This window comes from Cynocephalus volans, chromosome 8 (genome assembly GCF_027409185.1).
Source record: "Cynocephalus volans isolate mCynVol1 chromosome 8, mCynVol1.pri, whole genome shotgun sequence".
In the NCBI taxonomy this organism is placed as follows: domain Eukaryota; kingdom Metazoa; phylum Chordata; class Mammalia; order Dermoptera; family Cynocephalidae; genus Cynocephalus; species Cynocephalus volans.
The window spans coordinates 54,749,306-54,768,034 of NC_084467.1; the positions used below are offsets into that span (position 1 = coordinate 54,749,306).

General features: G+C 38.8%; 1 protein-coding gene across 1 annotated transcript in view; it reads left to right on the forward strand.

Moving 5' to 3' along the window:
* ROR1 (receptor tyrosine kinase like orphan receptor 1) overlaps positions 1–18,729 on the forward strand; it is a 264,083-nt gene that overhangs the window by 235,959 nt on the left and 9,395 nt on the right. The window contains exon 11 of the mRNA XM_063105766.1: positions 9,041–9,252. Coding sequence (XP_062961836.1) covers positions 9,041–9,252 — 212 coding nt within the window. The remainder of the gene's footprint in view (positions 1–9,040; positions 9,253–18,729) is intronic.

Here is an 18,729-nt window from a genome sequence, read left to right on the forward strand (position 1 = left end):
TAGTGAACTATTTGATTCCATTTGGAGTTTTCATACCTGGCCTTATGCTTTTGTATTTCCTTGTAAGTCCTTGGCTTGCTACAATTTGCCAAAGGGCACATTGCCCAGTTCTGTGCCTGAATAGCCTTGACTTATCCCCATAACCTTACAAATACCCACCCTGGGTTCTGCTTTGTCACAAACCATTTTCTACAACGTGGTGGTTTACAGTTCAGGGCAAGGCAGATGTTTTCCAGATTGTGAGCACTGCAGTTTTTAACTCACTCTGTCAGCAGCCTTCTCCCATGTTTCATAGAAGACCTGTTGTAAGGCAATTTGTCTTTCAGCCATTTCTTCAACCAAAATTGAACATTACAGTGAATTGGATGGTGGGGAGGGGGTAAAGGAGGAGGGAAGAGAGTACTGCTTTGTATAGTTTGAAGCTTTCTGGAAGAGTTATTTTTATGCTACAGAGATTTTCAAGATGTACTTTATACTTTCCAGTCTTTATATATTTTCCACAAAGTAAAGAACAATAGTGACCCAAAACTTATAGCTAAGACATGTTTCATAAACATTTTTTTAATTTTATCAATATACAATATAGTTGATTTTTGTGATGTTTCATAAACATTTTTAAACATAAAATAATTTTCTCTCAAAGGTTTACTTTTATCGTCCCCAGTATAGATTGAGTCATTTACCCAGTGTGTGAACTGTTCTAGCAATAGGCTTTTGAAAGCTCTTAACTCTTGTGGCCTACCACCATGCTCATTTTCATCTTAACCCTTTGGTAACAGAATTCCGATAGAACACCACCATGTTCTATCTTTCAGTGTTTCTTAACCAGAGCAAATAGAAGAAGACCATAATGTTCTTGAATGTTTGTTGCTATTGGCTTTGTATCAGTCAAGGTTCTGGTGGGAAACAAATGGGACAAGCAAACAGACTATAAAGAAATTGTTTGTAAAGGTGTTGGCAGAATTAGGGGGAACCAATAGGGAAAGGTGCAGTATCCAGAGCTGGCAGGAGTGGGAGGTATCACCATCCTAGATCAGTTACCTTACCCCATAGAGTATCGCTGCGGCCGAAGAGACGGCTGTCCAGTGCATGCTGTGGCCTTTGGAAGCAGGATGCTGCCAACCCTTGCCAACCCAGCAAGGAGGAAGCCAAAGAAACAAATTCATCAACCATATTCTCTTCCTTCCCTCCATCTCCTGCCAACAACTCCCATTGCCTGAATCCAACTAAAAGCCAGAGGTCAAGAGTGCCCGTGGATCCTGTCCCTAATAGATGTCAGCCTCAGCACGGACCTGGGTAGATAAGGACTGAGACTGGATTTGGAGGACACTCAGGGAAAACATCATCACTGACTTTAAATTTCTTTGTAAAAGCGTGGCAAGTTTAGTAGGGGCCTAAATAAATTATGTCAACTCAGTTTGTAAAGCCGGAGAACCTTGGGAGGAACCATAGAAACCATCCAGCCTCTGCTTGAATCTTGCCAGAGATCTCAGAGACAGGGAAAAACTTTCTAAAGTAGTCATGGGATGGCTTAAATTGTCTTTGTAAGCTAGAAACCAACACTTGTATATGAAATCTGATTTTTTTTAGATGTTGGCCACTGCTTCAAAAAAATTTTTAAACCCTAATGAGGAACAAGTCTGAGGACTAGATCCAATTTTTAACCTCGGGTGAAATTTCTCATACAAATTTGAAGACATCTATCATATCCTTCATTTCATTTTCTCTTTGGTCTAAAGAGCACATTGTTCCTCCTATTTCTCTCTACCCATCCTCCTCTGGATGTCTCTTGCTCTTCCAAAACTCTTCTTAGAAATATCACTCTTAGAAAATATCTTTCAGTGTTTTTTAACCAGAGCAGATAGAAGAAGACCATAATGTTCTTGAGCATTGCCCAGTATTGCTAATGAAGGCTATTATGTTGCTAGAAGTGCCATGTATGAAATGTTTAGAGCAATTTTATCATGCTCTTGCTGAGTCCAACTGAACCTTCAAATCTCCACTAAAACTCATTAGTGTTTTTTGTTTATTTTTTGATTTCTTTACATCAACAGTCATTTAGTAGATTTGTCTAATTGTGGATTTTATAAGCAAGGTCTTTAACCTAACTGCAAATTATAATATTTAGTTGTAAAATTTCAATTGCTGGTTTGGGTTCAGTCGTTTAGCCTGTTGTGTATGATCCTCTAAGGTTTTATTTCTATAGTTAAACAGTTAGGTATCTTTCCTAGATTCAGACCATTTTCGAGTTTGATAAACATGTCATCATCAATGATAATGTTAAAGAGGCAGGTCCTTCGAGCATAGCCCTCTACAATTTGGTGTTGATTTGCTGATTAACACTATTAGGTAAAGGCTTAAGGTAAATTACAAATCCATCTAATGATATTATTATCCAGCCCTTTATCTTATTCATAAGAATATCATAAGTTATTTGAGTCACTCGATCATATGTTTTGCTAAAGTCTAAATGTGCTTGTTCTACTACTCTAAAATTATCCTATCAAAAATGAAAGAGATTTAATTTTATACAACCTATTGAATTTTGGCACTTGAGGATTAGCCGGATTAAAAAGTGGGCAAAGGACTTGAATAGACATTTCTCCAGAGAAGATATAAAAATGGCCAGTAACCATACGAAAAGTTGCCCAATATCACTAATCATTAGAGAAATGCAAATCAAAACCCCAGTGAGATACCACCTCATACCCATTAGAATGGCTGCTATCAAAATATCAGAAAACAGCAAGTGTTAGCAAAGATGTGGAGAAATTGGAACCGTGTGCTCTGTTGGTGGAAATGTAAAGTGGTGCAGCTGCTATGAAAAATAGTATGGAGTTTCCTCGAAAAATTAAAAATAGAATTACCATATGATCCAGCAATTCCACTTCTGGGTGTTTATCCAAAACAATTGAAAGCAGGATCTCAAAGAGATATCTGCACGCCCATGTTTTCTGCAGCATTATTCACAATAGCCACAGGGTGGAAGCAACCTGAACACCCATCAGTGAATGAATGACTGAAGAAAACATGGTATATGCATACAATGGAATATTATTCACTCTTAAAAAAGGAAGTCCTGTCACATGCTACAGTACAACATGACAAACCTTGAGGACATGTTAAGTGAAATAAGCCAGTCACAAAAAGACACATACTGTATGATTCCACTTATATGAGGTATCTAAAATAATCAACTTTATAGAAACAGGAAGTAGAATGGTGGTTGTTAGGGCAGGGCTGGGGGGAGGGGAAAATGGGAAGTTGTTCAATGGGTATAGAGTTTCAGTTTGCAAGAGGAAAAAGTTCTGGAGATTGCTTCACAACAATGTGAGTGTACTTAACATTACTCAACAATACAATTAAAAATGGTTAAATGGTAAATTTTATGTTATGTTCTTTTCTACGATTAAATTTTTTTTTAATTATTAAAAAAGGGAGATTAGCCCAACTTTTTCCTTTTGTACAGGAGAAAACTGAGGCCGTAAGAGTTTATAGAGACTTTTAGTGAACTTGTGTGGATTCCAGTTACTAAGATTTTTCCCAAGTGCTCACAAATGAGTTACTGCCCCTAATTTATTGTACTTAAAACATTTTCTGCAGAGAAATTTTTAATCACTGTTTATGACCTGTTCAGCATTTTTTAAAACAATTCACGGGCTGGGCCGGTTAGTTCAGTGAGTTAGAGTGCAGCCTTATAATGCCAACATCATGGGTTCAGATTTTTGTACCAGCCACCTACCAAAAAAAAAAAATTCATTTGAAAATTCATGAGGCCATAGGTCATCTACTTCTTACTTCCATCATCAAGTCAAGAGAAGGAATACCTGGGCCCAGCATGCCACTTGAAGGCCTAATTACCACCCTTTCTCCTTTTGCTTCTAGGAATATGCTTAAGTATCACTGGTGCAGGCCCCTATCTGCTACAGACCTGCTTATTTCATAGTTTTCAATAATAAATGGTAGTGATTTCTGTTTGTTTTCTATGGTTTGTCAAATTTTTTTTAGCCAAGATCATAATTTAAACTTGTTTAATTTCCTTTGAATTCTAAGGTTCCATAAGATTTCTTCCTGCCTTTGCCACATTTAAAATCAAAGCGTTTTCTTGTTTTAACTCAAAACAATATCCCAGATGATGTTTTACTTTATAAAAGTACCTCTTGAATAAGAAATCAGGTTTACCTTGCTTTAAGCCACAGGATAAGAAAGGAGTATTTTCTCCATTATATTTAATTACTAACCAAAATATTGAATATCATTGTAAAAATAAAATAGGAATGTCAGATGTGAACTGTGATACTGAATTATTAATTTTTTAAAAGGAAATTAATCAAGTGATCCAGACTAACTTCTAGGTTTCAAAAATCCCAAGTATTTAACTTGATGTAACTAATATGTACATTTAACTTTTAAATAGTTATTCCGAAGTATTAAAAATCTTCACCATTCTAATTTTCAGCCAATTTTCTCTGCAATTCATTGGAGGTGTTCATTACTCTTTAAAGGGAATAGTAAGAATAGTGTCTATTGTAACAATGTGATTTTTTAAAAATAGTATGATCCCCAACAGATATTAGTCCTTATTGGAAGGGAAACTTGGAATCATAAGGAAAATGATGGAAAACAATTCCATATAATATTTTAGTATAATTTTTATTAGTAATACAATTTTAAAAGCATAGGAGCATTGAAGGCAGACAGACTTGCATTCCAACCCAGGCTATACGCCTGTCTAACTATGGCAAATTATTTAAACTTTCTCAGCCTCAATTTCTCTATGTGTAACACCAAGACAACACCAAGGTGCCAAGTTAAAATGAGGAATAAAAATGCTAGGACATTAAAAAGGCACTGGGCAGATGTTAGTTTTCTAATTTTTCATTAATAAGGTTGATTGTAGAACTGAATCCCCTTCTGGCCAAATGCTGTGTGGGGCAGTTACAATAGGCCTGAATTTGTTTTCTGTCACTTCCAACATGTCCACACATTGTTCTACTTCATTATTTCACTTGGCAAGAAGACACTGGGCCCGTTGTGCTTGTTTGCATATCCTCAGTGCAATCAGAAGGAGCCAAGTTTGACTGTGTTTAAAGGATTTAGCTTCCTGAAGTTTGTTCTTCTGCAGACCTACAAGGGGAATTTGTCCCAGACTGCCATTTACAATAAAAGGCCTTCCCTGAATAATCTGATAGAGAATGAATACAGAATAGAGTCCTTTGTTTGCCAGACAGGTGCGACCCTACTTTCTCTTGTTGCTAAAATTCTGGACTGGAAAAATGACTAGTGTTACATTAGTACCAAATTAGGCTCATTCCTTTTGTAGTCATTTTACTCTTGTAATGATTTCACTGAAAATCCAAGAATAACAACAGAGATTTTTCCCCCCAGGGTACTCAAAAATTGAAAATGTTTTATAATGTTAATAATAATGATAGCATCCAACCACTGGATGGCAATTTTCAATTATCCAAGGTTCTTTCATGAACATTATCTCATTTGATTCTCACATGAACCAAACAAGATTTGTAGAACAGGTACTATGGTTCCCTTTGAATAAATAAGGAAAAGGAGTTTAGAGAGGTTGTTCCTTGCTTAAGGTTATTGAGAGTTTACAGGCCAAAACTTTTATCCCTGAATCCCCTCCTACGCTAAGGGGAAAGGATAAACATCAAGTGATTGAGTTGTAACAGGTATAGTACTTGAATAGATACGTTCTGTGTTACTCATTTACTGTTTACAACAATTTTAAGAAGTAGGTGTTATCATTCTCATTTTACAGATGAGTTTGCTCAGAGTGGCTAAGCACATACTGAAGGTCCCCTTGATAATGACCAAGGCAGTATTCAGAGATTTCTGACTCTAAAACGCACATTTTCCTTATTCTGCTACATTGTCTCTAAAGTGTATACATGTTTGTGTATATATCCATAAACATACATACACTAGGCCCTATGGGAGACACTCTTTCACTCATGATTTTTTAAAAATCTATTCACAGACATGCAGACACAATCATTACTAAAGCACCTAGCAATGATCAGACTGGCTTCCAGCCATGCCTGGGTTATGTACGGTTGACCTTTGAACAACACAGCTTTGATCTGTGCAGGTCCACATATACGTGGATTTTTTTCAATAAATATATTAGAAAAATTTTTGGAGATTTGTGACAGTTTGAAAAAACTCATAGACGAACTATGTAGCCTAGAAATATTGAAAAAAAACTTGAGTTAGATATGTAATGAATGCATAAAACATATGTAGATACTAGTGTATTTGATCACTTACTACCATAAAATATACATAAATCTATTATTAATTAAAATTTATTTAAACTTATGCACACAACAGACCATACATGGCATCATTTACAGTCAAGAGAGACGTAAACAAATATAAAGATGCAGTGTTAAATCATAACTGCATAAAATTACCTGTAGTGAATATTGCACTACTGTTGCTAACTGCAGTCTGCTCAAGTGTTACTAGTATTCGCTTACAACGCCATGGGATGCTAATCATCACGTGAGCAGTTCGTCTCTCCAATAAATTGTGTTTTACTGTGTATCACGTGTTTTTCATTGTGTTCAGTGCAATACCATAAACCTTGAATAACACCCTGGGACCCATACAAAGTACCACTAGAAATGCTAGAAATGCTCCCAAGAAAAAGGAAAGAGAAAAGTCACAACATTATAAGAAAAAGCTGGATTGCTTGATATGTACTGTGGATTGAGGTCTGCAGCTGCAGTTGCCCACCTTTTCAAGATAAATGAATCCAGTGTAGGGATGTAGGGACCATTGTAAAAGAGAAAAGGAAATTCATGAAGCCATAGCATAGCGAATTTCCTTTTCTTTTTTTCTTTAACAATGGTCCTTATGCTGGATTCATTTATCTAAGAATACACTATATAATACATATAACAGAATATGTGTTAATCAACTATGTTATCCGTAAGGCTTCTGGTCAACAGTAGGCTATTAGCAGTTAAGTTTTGGGGGGAGTCAAAAGGTACACATGGATTTTCAACTGTGTGGGGGTCAGCTAACCCCCATGTTGTTCAAGGACCAACTGTATTTACATGTCACAGTGTATAAAGTGTGGAGTTCAAAAGCAGCCAGTCTGGCAAAGCTTCAGTGTTACTCCGTGCCTTTCAGATCCCCCTTATCCTTCCTATCTCCATGAAACAGGAGGAACCCTACCATGAGAGAACAGCAGCCATTCTCAAATTGCTGGCAGTGCAGAGTAATAGCTAGAATGGGAGTCGTGAAGCAAGACCAGCAGGAGGAATCCCACCTTTTGACTTAGTAGCTGCATGTCCTTGGGCAAGTTACTTAACCACTCTGTCCCTCATCTTCCTCACCTAAATAGGGATAAGGATGTCACTTACTTCATAGAGTAAGTTGTGAGGATAAAATAAGTTCATGGTCTATAGTAATAATAATAGCGAACATAATTTTGTGGCAGTAGAAAACACTCAATAAGTATTAAAATTGTTATTATTTTTATTATGCTCAATAACCAGAGTTAGCCCTCCCCAAACCCTTGTGAGGGTGAATCCACAGAGCACAGACCCAACACCCAGGTTTGGTACTCCTTTCTAATGTCTAATGCTGAGTGTTCATGTGAGAAGGAAAATATGTGATTACTGCTATATTTCACATGAACAAAAAGGTTTCCAAAAAAGGTGTGTACAAATAAAAATTATAGTATATTCTCATTTACATGTACTAGGGAAACTCACTATTTAAAGGAACTTTTTGGGTCTTTTCATCACTCTATTCATGCTTCTGTTGTAGCATTTACAACACATTGTAATTATCTTTTCTCTATTTTCCTTACTAGACCATGAGCTCCGTAAGGGCAGAGGACATGTCATATTTAATTTTATATTCCTAGTACCTAGAATAGTGTTTGGCACATAGTAGCTTTTGTTTATTGACTTACTGAATGAGTGGAAGGATAATTGAATGGATACATGGTTAATTCTTTTGTAAAGTAAATAATCATCTCTGAATTGTGTGTCAATCTGAATTTTCACACTTTCGGTTTTCTTAACGAAAGGTAGCTGATCTTGGTAATTACACCATGTCATTATGTAACTCCTCTAATTACTCTCCCATAATTCTTGTGTTTGTTTTACCAGTCAAATAATTTATTAATATTTTCCCTAAGTATATGGTTTTAATGGGCAGATTCAAACCAATAAAAAGAAAAGTATGCCTCGTCCTTCAATATATATTACATTCTTTTCCAAGCAATGGTAAAGTGGATGTATAAGATTTCACAAACATACTTCAAAGTGTTAGTACTCTAATTATTGGATTCAGATGAAACCATTTAAGGAGAATTCTGAGGTTTCAAAAAAGTGTCAAGTTATACAGTGCTGCTGTGCTGGAGGCAATTGTAGACACCATCCAAACTAGACACTTCACTTTTGTGGATGAGAAAAAGTGAGGCCCAGAGACGTGCATGAGTTGTTTAAGGTCACAGAGCTCATCAGAGACTGACTGACCCTGACTTCAAGCCCCCATATTCTGAGGCCAGTGGCTTTTTGGGACCAGGATTCTTTAGCAGTATTGATTCTGGAAGATAAAAGACTGGCCCTGTAAGTCCAGACAAGCCTAGGCAAGGGCATGAGTTCTGGAACACCATGTTGTGATGGTTGACCTGGGCTGGCAGCTAGTGGAACAAGAGCCCTGTATGTATACAGTCCATTCACGTGGCGTTTAACTTTTAAGGTGTTAGAGAAATGTAGGCTGGCCGTTAAAGAGAAGCAACTTCAGAAGGGGACCTACATACACACAATGTCCTCATAACGTCCCTCTGCAATTTTTAAACGTTTGAACTTTAAACTTTTAAACTTCAATAAATTATGTTGAAAGTTTGATAGAAACAAATTGTAATGAGCAATGGATTTTTTTTTCTCACAGTGAATTTGTGTGTATAGAAGAATAGGTTATTTTAAACGTTGCAATGTAATATAATACATTATTTTAACGAGTATAACTTTTGCTTCATTTTCATTTCTGCACCCAGATTCAAAGGATTCCAAGGAGAAGAATAAAATGGAAATCCTGTACATCCTGGTGCCAAGCGTTGCCATTCCCCTCGCCATTGCTTTACTTTTCTTCTTCATCTGTGTCTGCCGCAACAACCAGAAGTCATCGTCACCACCAGTCCAGAGGCAACCAAAACATGTCAGAGGTCAAAATGTGGAGATGTCAATGCTGAATGCATATAAACCCAAGGTAAAATTAGCAGCAAGGAGCTGCATTTATTTCACAGGTTATAGGTAAAAGCAAAATGCTATAACCCTCCCCACCTTAGAAATCAAATAGTACAGAATCGGTTTTACATGCTCTGGAGTTCATTTTCAGCAAATGCAAAGACTAAGTATATATCTCTAACTTTGTCCAAGGCAGCTTGAATATACAAGAGTACCTCAAAAAGTTCATGGAAAGGGCCGAGCCTGTGGCGCACTCGGGAGGGTGCAGCGCTGGGAGCGCGGCGACGCTCCCAGCAGCCGCGGGTTCGGATCCTATATAGGAATGGCCGGTGCACTCACTGGCTGAGTGCCGGTCACGAAAAAGAAAAACAGAAATAAAGAAAAAGAAAAAAAAAAAGTTCATGGAAAGATTCATATTATCTTTTAGTTCTATTTTTCCATGAACTTTTTGAAGAACCCTTATTCTTTCCTCAGTGTCAGGCCAGCTGTATTTCTGCCTTAAACAGAGCTGTGGGACTAGAAGGATCCTTAGGAGATTATCTTGACCAGCCCATGAGTAATTAGAATGGGAGCTAGGGGGGAAAGGAGGAATTGGTAAAGGGACACAAGAATCAACTACATTGTATATTGATAAATTAAAATGAAAAATGAAAAAAAAACATTAACGATAAAACAATATTACTTACATAATCAACAATGGACTACTTTATTAAAATTTTATTTAAAAAAAAAATTTCAAAGAAGAGAATTCCATACTCTTCTGACCAAATTACAAGAGAAAGAGCCAACATTGTTTGCAAACTTTACTGTCAAGAAACCCTTTATATTACACAACAGTGTGCATATAGTTAAAACTACTATATTGCATACTTAAAAATGATTAAGATGGTAAACTTTATGTTGTGTGCCTATTTTTTTTTTTACCATGATGAAAAAATCCTTTCTATGCCTAACTTAAGTTTCTTTCTCTATGGTTTAAGCATATTTTAAGAGATGTATTGTCCTTTCTACAATCTTTGCTGTTTTGTGATAGTCCGCGTTAGCCTTCCCTTCTCTGTGCTAAATCAACCCACTTCCTTTTTGCTTTTTCTTCACATCTTTCAACACTGAGATTGCTTGAGGACTTGGCAAGGAACCCAGGGTCACTGGCCCTTACTTAAATGGAGTCCCTGTATGTCCTAGATATTGGAGCTGAAAAACAACAAAGGCTTTCTCTCAAGAAAGTCATCACCTCAATCTCAGGCCTCTCAAAAAAGAGATTTTATTTAAATAATTTAGGATTCTTGCATCCAAAAGCCTGTCTTTTCTTCTTGTTCCCATTCCATAGGAGTATTCATTCATTCATTCAACAAATATTTTTCTTCTCTGTGGGTAAGTGACCATATTATTCTTTTGACCCTCATAAATAGGAGATACATCACTTCTAATAAAATTTTAGGAAAAAAATGTCTTCATGTTTAAATGAACTAATCCTCTTACCTAATAGGTGGAATAGTATAATCAGGACTGACATATAGCCCTCATTTTATTTTATTTTGCTTTGCTGTTTACATTTTTGTTTTTAATTTTAAAAGTCTTAAAAATATTTTGCTATTGTAAAGTCATATTTGTTGACAAGGATTGGGATCTCCTTAAATGCTAGAAATTCATTTTCAAATATTCTGTATCAAGCAAAATTTGATAGAGAAAAATTTCAAATATTCTGTTCTCTTGCTAAGTTGAATTTTTGCCATTAAAAAAAACCCCAAAAACCCTGAAGACCACGAAGTTAGCGCAATGTCTTGTGGGAACGGGAAGTAAGGGCTCAACTGTTTTGATATCCTAGCTTCTAGCCACCTGATTTACATTTATTATTATTATTATTACTATTATTTTATGTAGTGTCACACTTAATCCTTACTACTTAATCCTACTCCAAAGGTAGTAGAAGAAAATAGAGGGGTTAATATGGTTGCACATTCATGAGGTCACATCTAGTTGACCTTGCAGATACTTTTATACTATAACTTCAAGCTTCTAGTGTAATAGTCATTGTTCCATGAGATTCTTTCCCTGTCATTTCTATTATTAAAGGTTGAGAAGCCTTAGAAATGCCAGAACTCTGGGTGGGAGAGAGACCCCACCCAGATGAGTTTGGTTACGGCAATCACCATCCTGGAGAGATGGGCTTTATAGATTAGCCTTCATCTGCAATTTAATTCCATCTTTAGTGGAGGTTTATTTTGCAACACATGATGTCCAACAAAGACCTCAGAGAGCCTGTGGCATAAATTGAGAACGCTAATATATATCAGTTAATACAAATTGTCAAGAACTGTACCAGGAGCTTTTACATTCATTATCTCATCTAATCCTCACAGCTGTTATATAAGGTAGGTACTCTTATCACCATTGTACAACCAGGATAACTGAAACTCAAAAAACAGATTAGATAACTTACCCAAGGTCTAACAGCTAGTAATTAGAAGAGATAAAATGTTGATGTAGAATTTTTCAACTCTAAATAAAGCCCTTGCTCTTGCTGACCTGTGATAACTTTTTCACAGAACAAATCATGTGGGAGGGTAGGGACAGGAGAGGGGTCAGGCAAACAATTAAATACTACTCCATTTGGTCGGTTTGTGCTGAACAATCACCACAGGCATCCCCTGGCTTTTGAAAAATCTTTAAGAGGGTATAGCAGTCACAAGCCTGAAAGATATGGCCCCAGCCCTGCAAGGGACGTGTAAAATTTGGCCAGAGCAATAATAGTTTTCCATCCCCCATGGTCAAAGAGACAAATGTGGAATACTGGCATGAGTTTTCCCAGAGACTTGGTGAAGTAAACATTGTTTTCATAGCTTCTGGATCCATTTCTGAACCGTGCCTTGCAAAATCTCCCAGTGTTAAGATTTCTCCAATATGCAGCTTAGAATTTAGACTTACACAGCTAACAAGCACTTCTGAACCAGACTGGATAGGGATGGCTCAAATATTTGACAGGTTTGGGGAGGGGGAAGGAAACAACAAAAACAAATGCTAATTTTTTTTTCTTTCTCTCCTAAGAGATTTGGCTCTGATCAAATCTGAGTTATTCGATTGTTTGTTTTGGTTCTTACTGAGTGCCTTTCCTGGAAAAAGCACAAAGGACTTTGTAGACCTAAAAGAAAATTCCTAAATGTAAACAAAATCTTTAAAACTGCTTTGAAAGGTCATTGACACATAAATATTACATGTACCTATAAAATCTAAAAGGAAGGGACACACACAAGAAAGAAAGAAAAAAAAAGTCCTGAAAACAAACATGCCTGAAGGGCAAAATCAAAGGATATTCGGAGGCAAGTATGAAAAAGGAATGAAGGTTGGAAGCTTGTCTGCCCTAGACTTATTATTTCCCTTCGGCCAATTCAAAAGTCAGAGACTCCAGCGTTCTTATTTACCCAAATGTAGGTGCCTGTCCGGTTTTAAACTATCTGTTACCATCTCTCTTCACTTGCTGAGCTGCTGAAATTCCCCTGAGTGTTTGGATTACAAAGAAGAAGCTCCCCGAGCAGATTAGGAACTGATACCCTTCAGAGAGGACAATAGACCCCCGCAGACAGAGTGGCGTGGGTCCCCCAAGTGGGGAATGGGATGGTGTGTTTGGAAGTAAAAGCTTTTGATGAGGCGCAGGTTTCCTTCTGATCTGTGGGGAAAGGAAGCCAGTGGACCAGAGAGGCATCTTAGCGCTGAGCCACGGACAGGCAGGAGATGGGGATGCTTTTCCTGGCTCCCCATCTCACCGCTCCGTGACTCTGAGAAGCCATTTAGGCTTCTGCAGTTCAATTTTCTCAGCTGTTCAGAGAAAGAAGTAGACTGTGTTCAAGTAAAGGTCTGTTTGTTTATTTTCCTTTTATTTGAACAGCAAAAGATTTCAAGCTGTTCAATCTGCTGATGAGTACTCCAGTGATGCCTGAACTAAGCAGGATTTTTCTATATTGCATTACACATTTCAAAGTCTGAGCAGAGTTTTTGTTTTGTTTTTAAGCACTAAGGTAAATGAACTTTCTCAGAGGAGCCTGGAAACCCTGACTTCCCTTTTTTCTGATTCTTTTCCTTTGCTTCTCCTTCCCTTGCCACCACCTCCCCAAACCATCATGATTATTTAAAAAAACAGCATTTTTTTTTTTTAAAGATGATCGGTAAGGGGATCATAACCCTTGGCTTGGTGTTGTCAGCACTATGCTCTCCCAAGTGAGCCACGGGCCGGCCCTAAAAAACCAGCATTCTTTAAGCATGCTTGGGCAAGGGAGAGATGTTGCAGAGCATGCTCCTCAGAGACGAGGGAGCTGGCAGAGTCTCCCCTTCAAGGACAGGATGGGTCCCATTCAGCCAGAGCCTCCTGGCTCCTCTCCTGCCTGGGGGGTAGGCATGCAGAGAGGCTGAGGGGTGGCAGAGTTTGAGAACGGCACAGGGAAGAGTGAAGGCAGGCCAGGAGCAGGAGAGGCTGCCAAAGCCTGAAGAGCCCCCATGGGTCAAACTCCTGCAGCTCCTGGCTGATGTGAGAAACCCTTGAGGGGAAAGCAGGATTTGCCTAGCTTTCTGAAACCGATGGCTGTATTTTATTTCTCAGTTTACCCTCACCTCTCTCCAGCTTCTCTGCTTCGTCCTTTCCAGGCAATTCATCTCTCTGTTTTCCTTTCCAGCCAAAGTAGTTGCTGAATGCTGTAACTTGATTACATTCTCTGGGCCTGTCACTTTTGCCAACAACATGCTTCTATCTAAAAAGTCCTCCTATGGTCTGGTTACCCTTTTTAAACCCCTGTCATTACCAAATGTCACCACACTTCGTGCCAAAAAGTCCTCAGTAACTCTTCCACTCATTACTTAAAGCCATTGTCTCCCAAGGCTTCTGAGCTCACCATTCTACTGACATGGGCCTCTTGGGAATCACCAGTGATGTAATTTAGTCCAGTGAGCTTTTCCAAGTTTCATCCTCTTTAATTTCTCTGGAGCATTTGATATTCTTAACCACCATCTTGAAATACTTTTTTCCTTGGCTTTCCTCCTGTGTCCTTACGGTTCCTTTACTAGTTCTTTTAATTCCCTAAATGGGAGCATCTTCTAACATTTGTCAGTTCTTTTTTCTCTTGCTCTCTTGCTAATTTCATCTCCTGGCATTGCTTTAGCTCCCACTTGAATACAATGACTCCCCAAACTGGAAAAGCCAATCTCAAGTTATAAAATTCTTCATCCCAGCACCCAAAAGTCTGTATTATTGGGGCCTAACTTACCTTTTTAGCAACATTTTTCTCTTAGTATATTTCTGGGAGGTAGTTTGATATACATTAAGGAGCAAAGGTTTAGAGGCAGAGAGAGATGATTACAAATCTAGGCTCCATTATCTATTGGCCATGAGATCTTAAGCAAATAATTCATTTCTCTGAAATTTTATTTTTGCACCTGTAATGAATTTTTATTTTCTCACTTGTAAAGCAAGAATTAAAATAATCCTTCAAGGGAATATTTTTGACACTTCAAGATAGTGTGTCTGGCACTTCACCAGGTACTCAGTAGCTAGAAATTACTATTATTTTTGTCACAGTGATCACTACAAATCTTTTATTGAAGCCACATCCTGTGCATAGCATAATGTGAGTAGAGGAGAAAGCTGTAGGATCCAGCAGCCCACAGCATTACTGAGGTGAGGACAGAATCACAGCAATGATTATAGAGGTAGCTCTTTGGATAGCTCTGGTATTCCTTGTGCCCATCCTATTAGCATAAATGTCCCTGTCCCAAACCCAGTTCACACCCTGGATAAATCCATCAAGGTAGGGAGGGTCTAATAGTTAGGGCTGGGAGGCCATCTAGTTCATAACCTCATCTTAAACCTGTATCTATAGAAACTTTACTTCTGGGGAAAACAAGTATAATAAATGGGCATTATAAATGGGCTGAAGTATTTCATTGTTGAGATAATGCTGTATTATCTCAATAGAATCTTTATAATAACCTGATGAAGTAGTACTAATTTGAGCCTGATTTGGGGGTAAGAAAACCAAGGCTTGAGATTAAGAGTTTGCCCAAAGTCACACAGCTAGTAAGTGATAGAGCCAAACCTCGAACCCACGTCTGGACAGGTGCTTCCCTATTTCACTCTACTTCCTTAGTTTTCATTCTGGCCAAAACATATGAGCCCAAGTTATGAGCACATGGTGGCTCAAGCTAACATTAAAATTATTGGCATCTGTTCTGTTTCCAGGCAGACTAGAACCTCTTGCATTGACATTATAAAGTAACTCCACCACAGAATCAACCCTGGTCACCACGAAACATTCAAACTAACCATCAGAAAGTTACATTATAGAGAAAAGAAATGTTTCTGCAGTTAAATCACTTCCAGAGAAGTTCAGCTGAACTCTGAGCAAATGTGGCAAAACATTGGTTGAAATTCCCTCTAGAATTCAATTGCATAAGCCAGAAGGCACTTAGTTCAGTGTAGTCTTTGAAAATGTCCATAACCTCCCAAAATAAAATGGCTGTGGCCTCTAAGCTTTTAAAGTATAATCTTTTCCGTTTATGAGTGAGATCAATTGTTTCACAATTCTAGCACTGTTTTCCTAAAAACTAGTAAAATGCACAAGAAAGGAGAATAGGCTTTGGAGTCAAGAAGATTCAAGTCAACAGCCAAGTCCAGATACTAAGAAATCTCAAGTTCATATACTCACCAGGGCTCTTGTGCCCACTTCAGGCAAAGGTTGCCACTAATGGGTTTGTTCACTTATGCCGGTCACCCAACAGAGACAACGGTATCAACAGAGTAAGGTATAGCTCGGAAACCAGAGAGCTCTGACCCCGAGCATTCCCCTTTTATACCAGTGGTCCTCATGCATTTAAAAGCCTTTTGAGGATCGAATGAAAACTCTCCCCAGAGTCACCTCTTCCCAGAAAAGTGCTCCAACTTTGGTGTTAGACATTCTTAGATTTGAATCTTAGCATCACCACTTAACAGTTGTGCTTTTTTAGGCAAGCTATTTTTATATTTGAATTTATTTTTAAATGCTCATATTTGTGGGGTACAGTGTGTTGTTGCAATATATGTATATATTGTACAGTGATTCACTTAGGGCAGATAGCTTTACTATCGAATGCCTTAATGTCTTGACTCATAAAATGGAAAACTCACAGTATGAATCTCACAGGATTGTGCTGAGGATTAAGTGAGCTGATGCATTAAGCACTTAAGGCAGACAGCAGACCAGGGAGTGCAGCATAGTCATTAGCAAGGCAGGCTCTGGTGCCTGGATTGACCACCTACCAGCTGTGGGGCCACTTACCTGCTCTTTTCCTCAGGTTCTCCATCTGTAAAATGGGGATTAATCATAGTTAACCAATCTCGTGGGGGTATTGTGAGGATGAAAAGAGTTAATATACATAAAGTATTTAAAATCTAACACGTAAGCACCTAAAAAAATATTGTAGGCATTACTATGATCTCAGTGTCTGACACATGGCAAGAATTCGATACATGGCAGCTATTAAGCTCAGATTACAGACATCTAGGATAGGAGCTTTGTCTTCTCTCTTTATGGCTCTTTCATGGTTCCTCTTATCCTAGTTCTGTACATATACTCTTTGGTATATAGCATATACAGTGTCAGTTGACTGAGGTACAACCAGCTATTAAAATATATCCTTAATGATATGCTCTACATGAAAACAGAGCAAACTGATGACATGGCCCAAGTTACAGAGACATTTATATTTCAAAACCTTGAATCTCACTGAAATAGTAGCCACGCAGAATATAAACCTTGTTTTAGTCCATTTTGTGTTGCTATAACAGAAATACCTGAGACTGGGTAATTTATAAGGAAAAGAGGTTTATTTGGCTTACGACTCTGGGACAGCTGCATCTGGCATAGGCCTCAGGCTGCTTCTACTCCTGGCGGAAAGTGGCAGGCAGCCAGCGGGTACAAGCAGATCACATGGCAAGAGGATGCTAGAGAGAGGAAGCGAGAGAGAGGGAGAAAGTGCCAGGGTCTTTTTAAGCAACGAGCTCTCGCGGGAACTAATAGAGCGAGAACTCACTCATTAACCCCCCCTCCCCCAGGGAGAGCATCAATCCATTCATGAGGGATCCGCCCGCATGACTCAATCAGTTTCCAACACTGCCACATTGGAGATCAGATTTCCACATGAGTTTTGGAGGAGACAACACATCCAAACTCCATCAAACCTAATAAATGTCAGTCAATGGCTCTTGCATCTTTCTGTATCTGGCATTTCTGAAGCATCTTTTCAAGCAGAGTATTATTTTCTCTGCCTGTGTAAGTCAGAATTGTTTGACCAGCTTCTTCAGTCACACTGCGGTCATTCGTCACACAGGGAGCAGGGACCCAGATCACTAAGTGTCTGGCTAAGGCTAATGTCTGGAATCCTGTCAACATAGCCAATTGCAGAACTACTTGTCCTTTTCGTGACGCCAATTGTAAAGCTAGGTGACCATGCTAGTTGTTGGGCTCTTTTACCTGCTGGTAATCCTGCCCCGACTGGGCCGATTGTTGAGCTAGGGCTGGGTCTGGAGCTCCAGACCCCTCAAGCCCATTCACAGACTGGGTCACAAACCTTCCACACACCAGGCTGGGTCACCAGACCCCACACATGCCAGGCTGGGTCACTAGACCCTTTACACGCAGGTCTATGAGCTAGGTAACTGGCCAAAAGGTCCCCAGAGCTGTAGGTTGGAAAGCATGGCTGCGCCAGGTGGACGCCCAAGGCCAGCGCCCACCGCCTGCTTTCCAAACTCTCTCTCTCTCTCTCTCTCAAGAACACAAGAATAGCAACAAAACTAAAAAGATACATTGGCACACATGCGCACTAACTACACACACACACACACACACACACACACACACACACAAACACAATTTGCTTACAAAAGATGCTGAACCACACCCAACTGGACCCAAGGGGAGGGCCCTGACCAAACTATTCTATTTTCCCAACACTAAGTAATTGTCTAATCCAGAAAGCCATATCCATTTATTCCAGTGGCTCTCAAAGTGAGGCCAAAACATCCTCATCACACGGGAATTATCATAAATGGAGAATCTCAGACCTAAAAATCTGAAACTCTAGGGGTGGGGTCTAGAAATCTGTGTTGTAACTAGTCCTTCAGGTGGTTCTGGTGCCTGCTTTGATGTAGACCATGCTGGTCAGTGAAACAGAGTAAGGCTAGGCCTGTGAACAAAACTGACTCCATTTTCCCTGCAGAGGACATTTTGTTACTTTTCCACTCCTCAGTCATGAGATCCGCAGGGCAAATGATTACCCCATGACCTGCCCTGGTAAATAGACTGAGATAAGAGAGGAAACAGATTTTCACTAAGTGGCAAAACCCCTCCACAGGGCTTGTTTACCGTAATTGTAAAAATTAAGTTACAGATTAACCTTAAGACCCCTTCAGGAATTCCCACATGTGCACAAAGCTTCAAGGTAACCACTACAATGACCCTCCTGGGGTGACGATGATGGA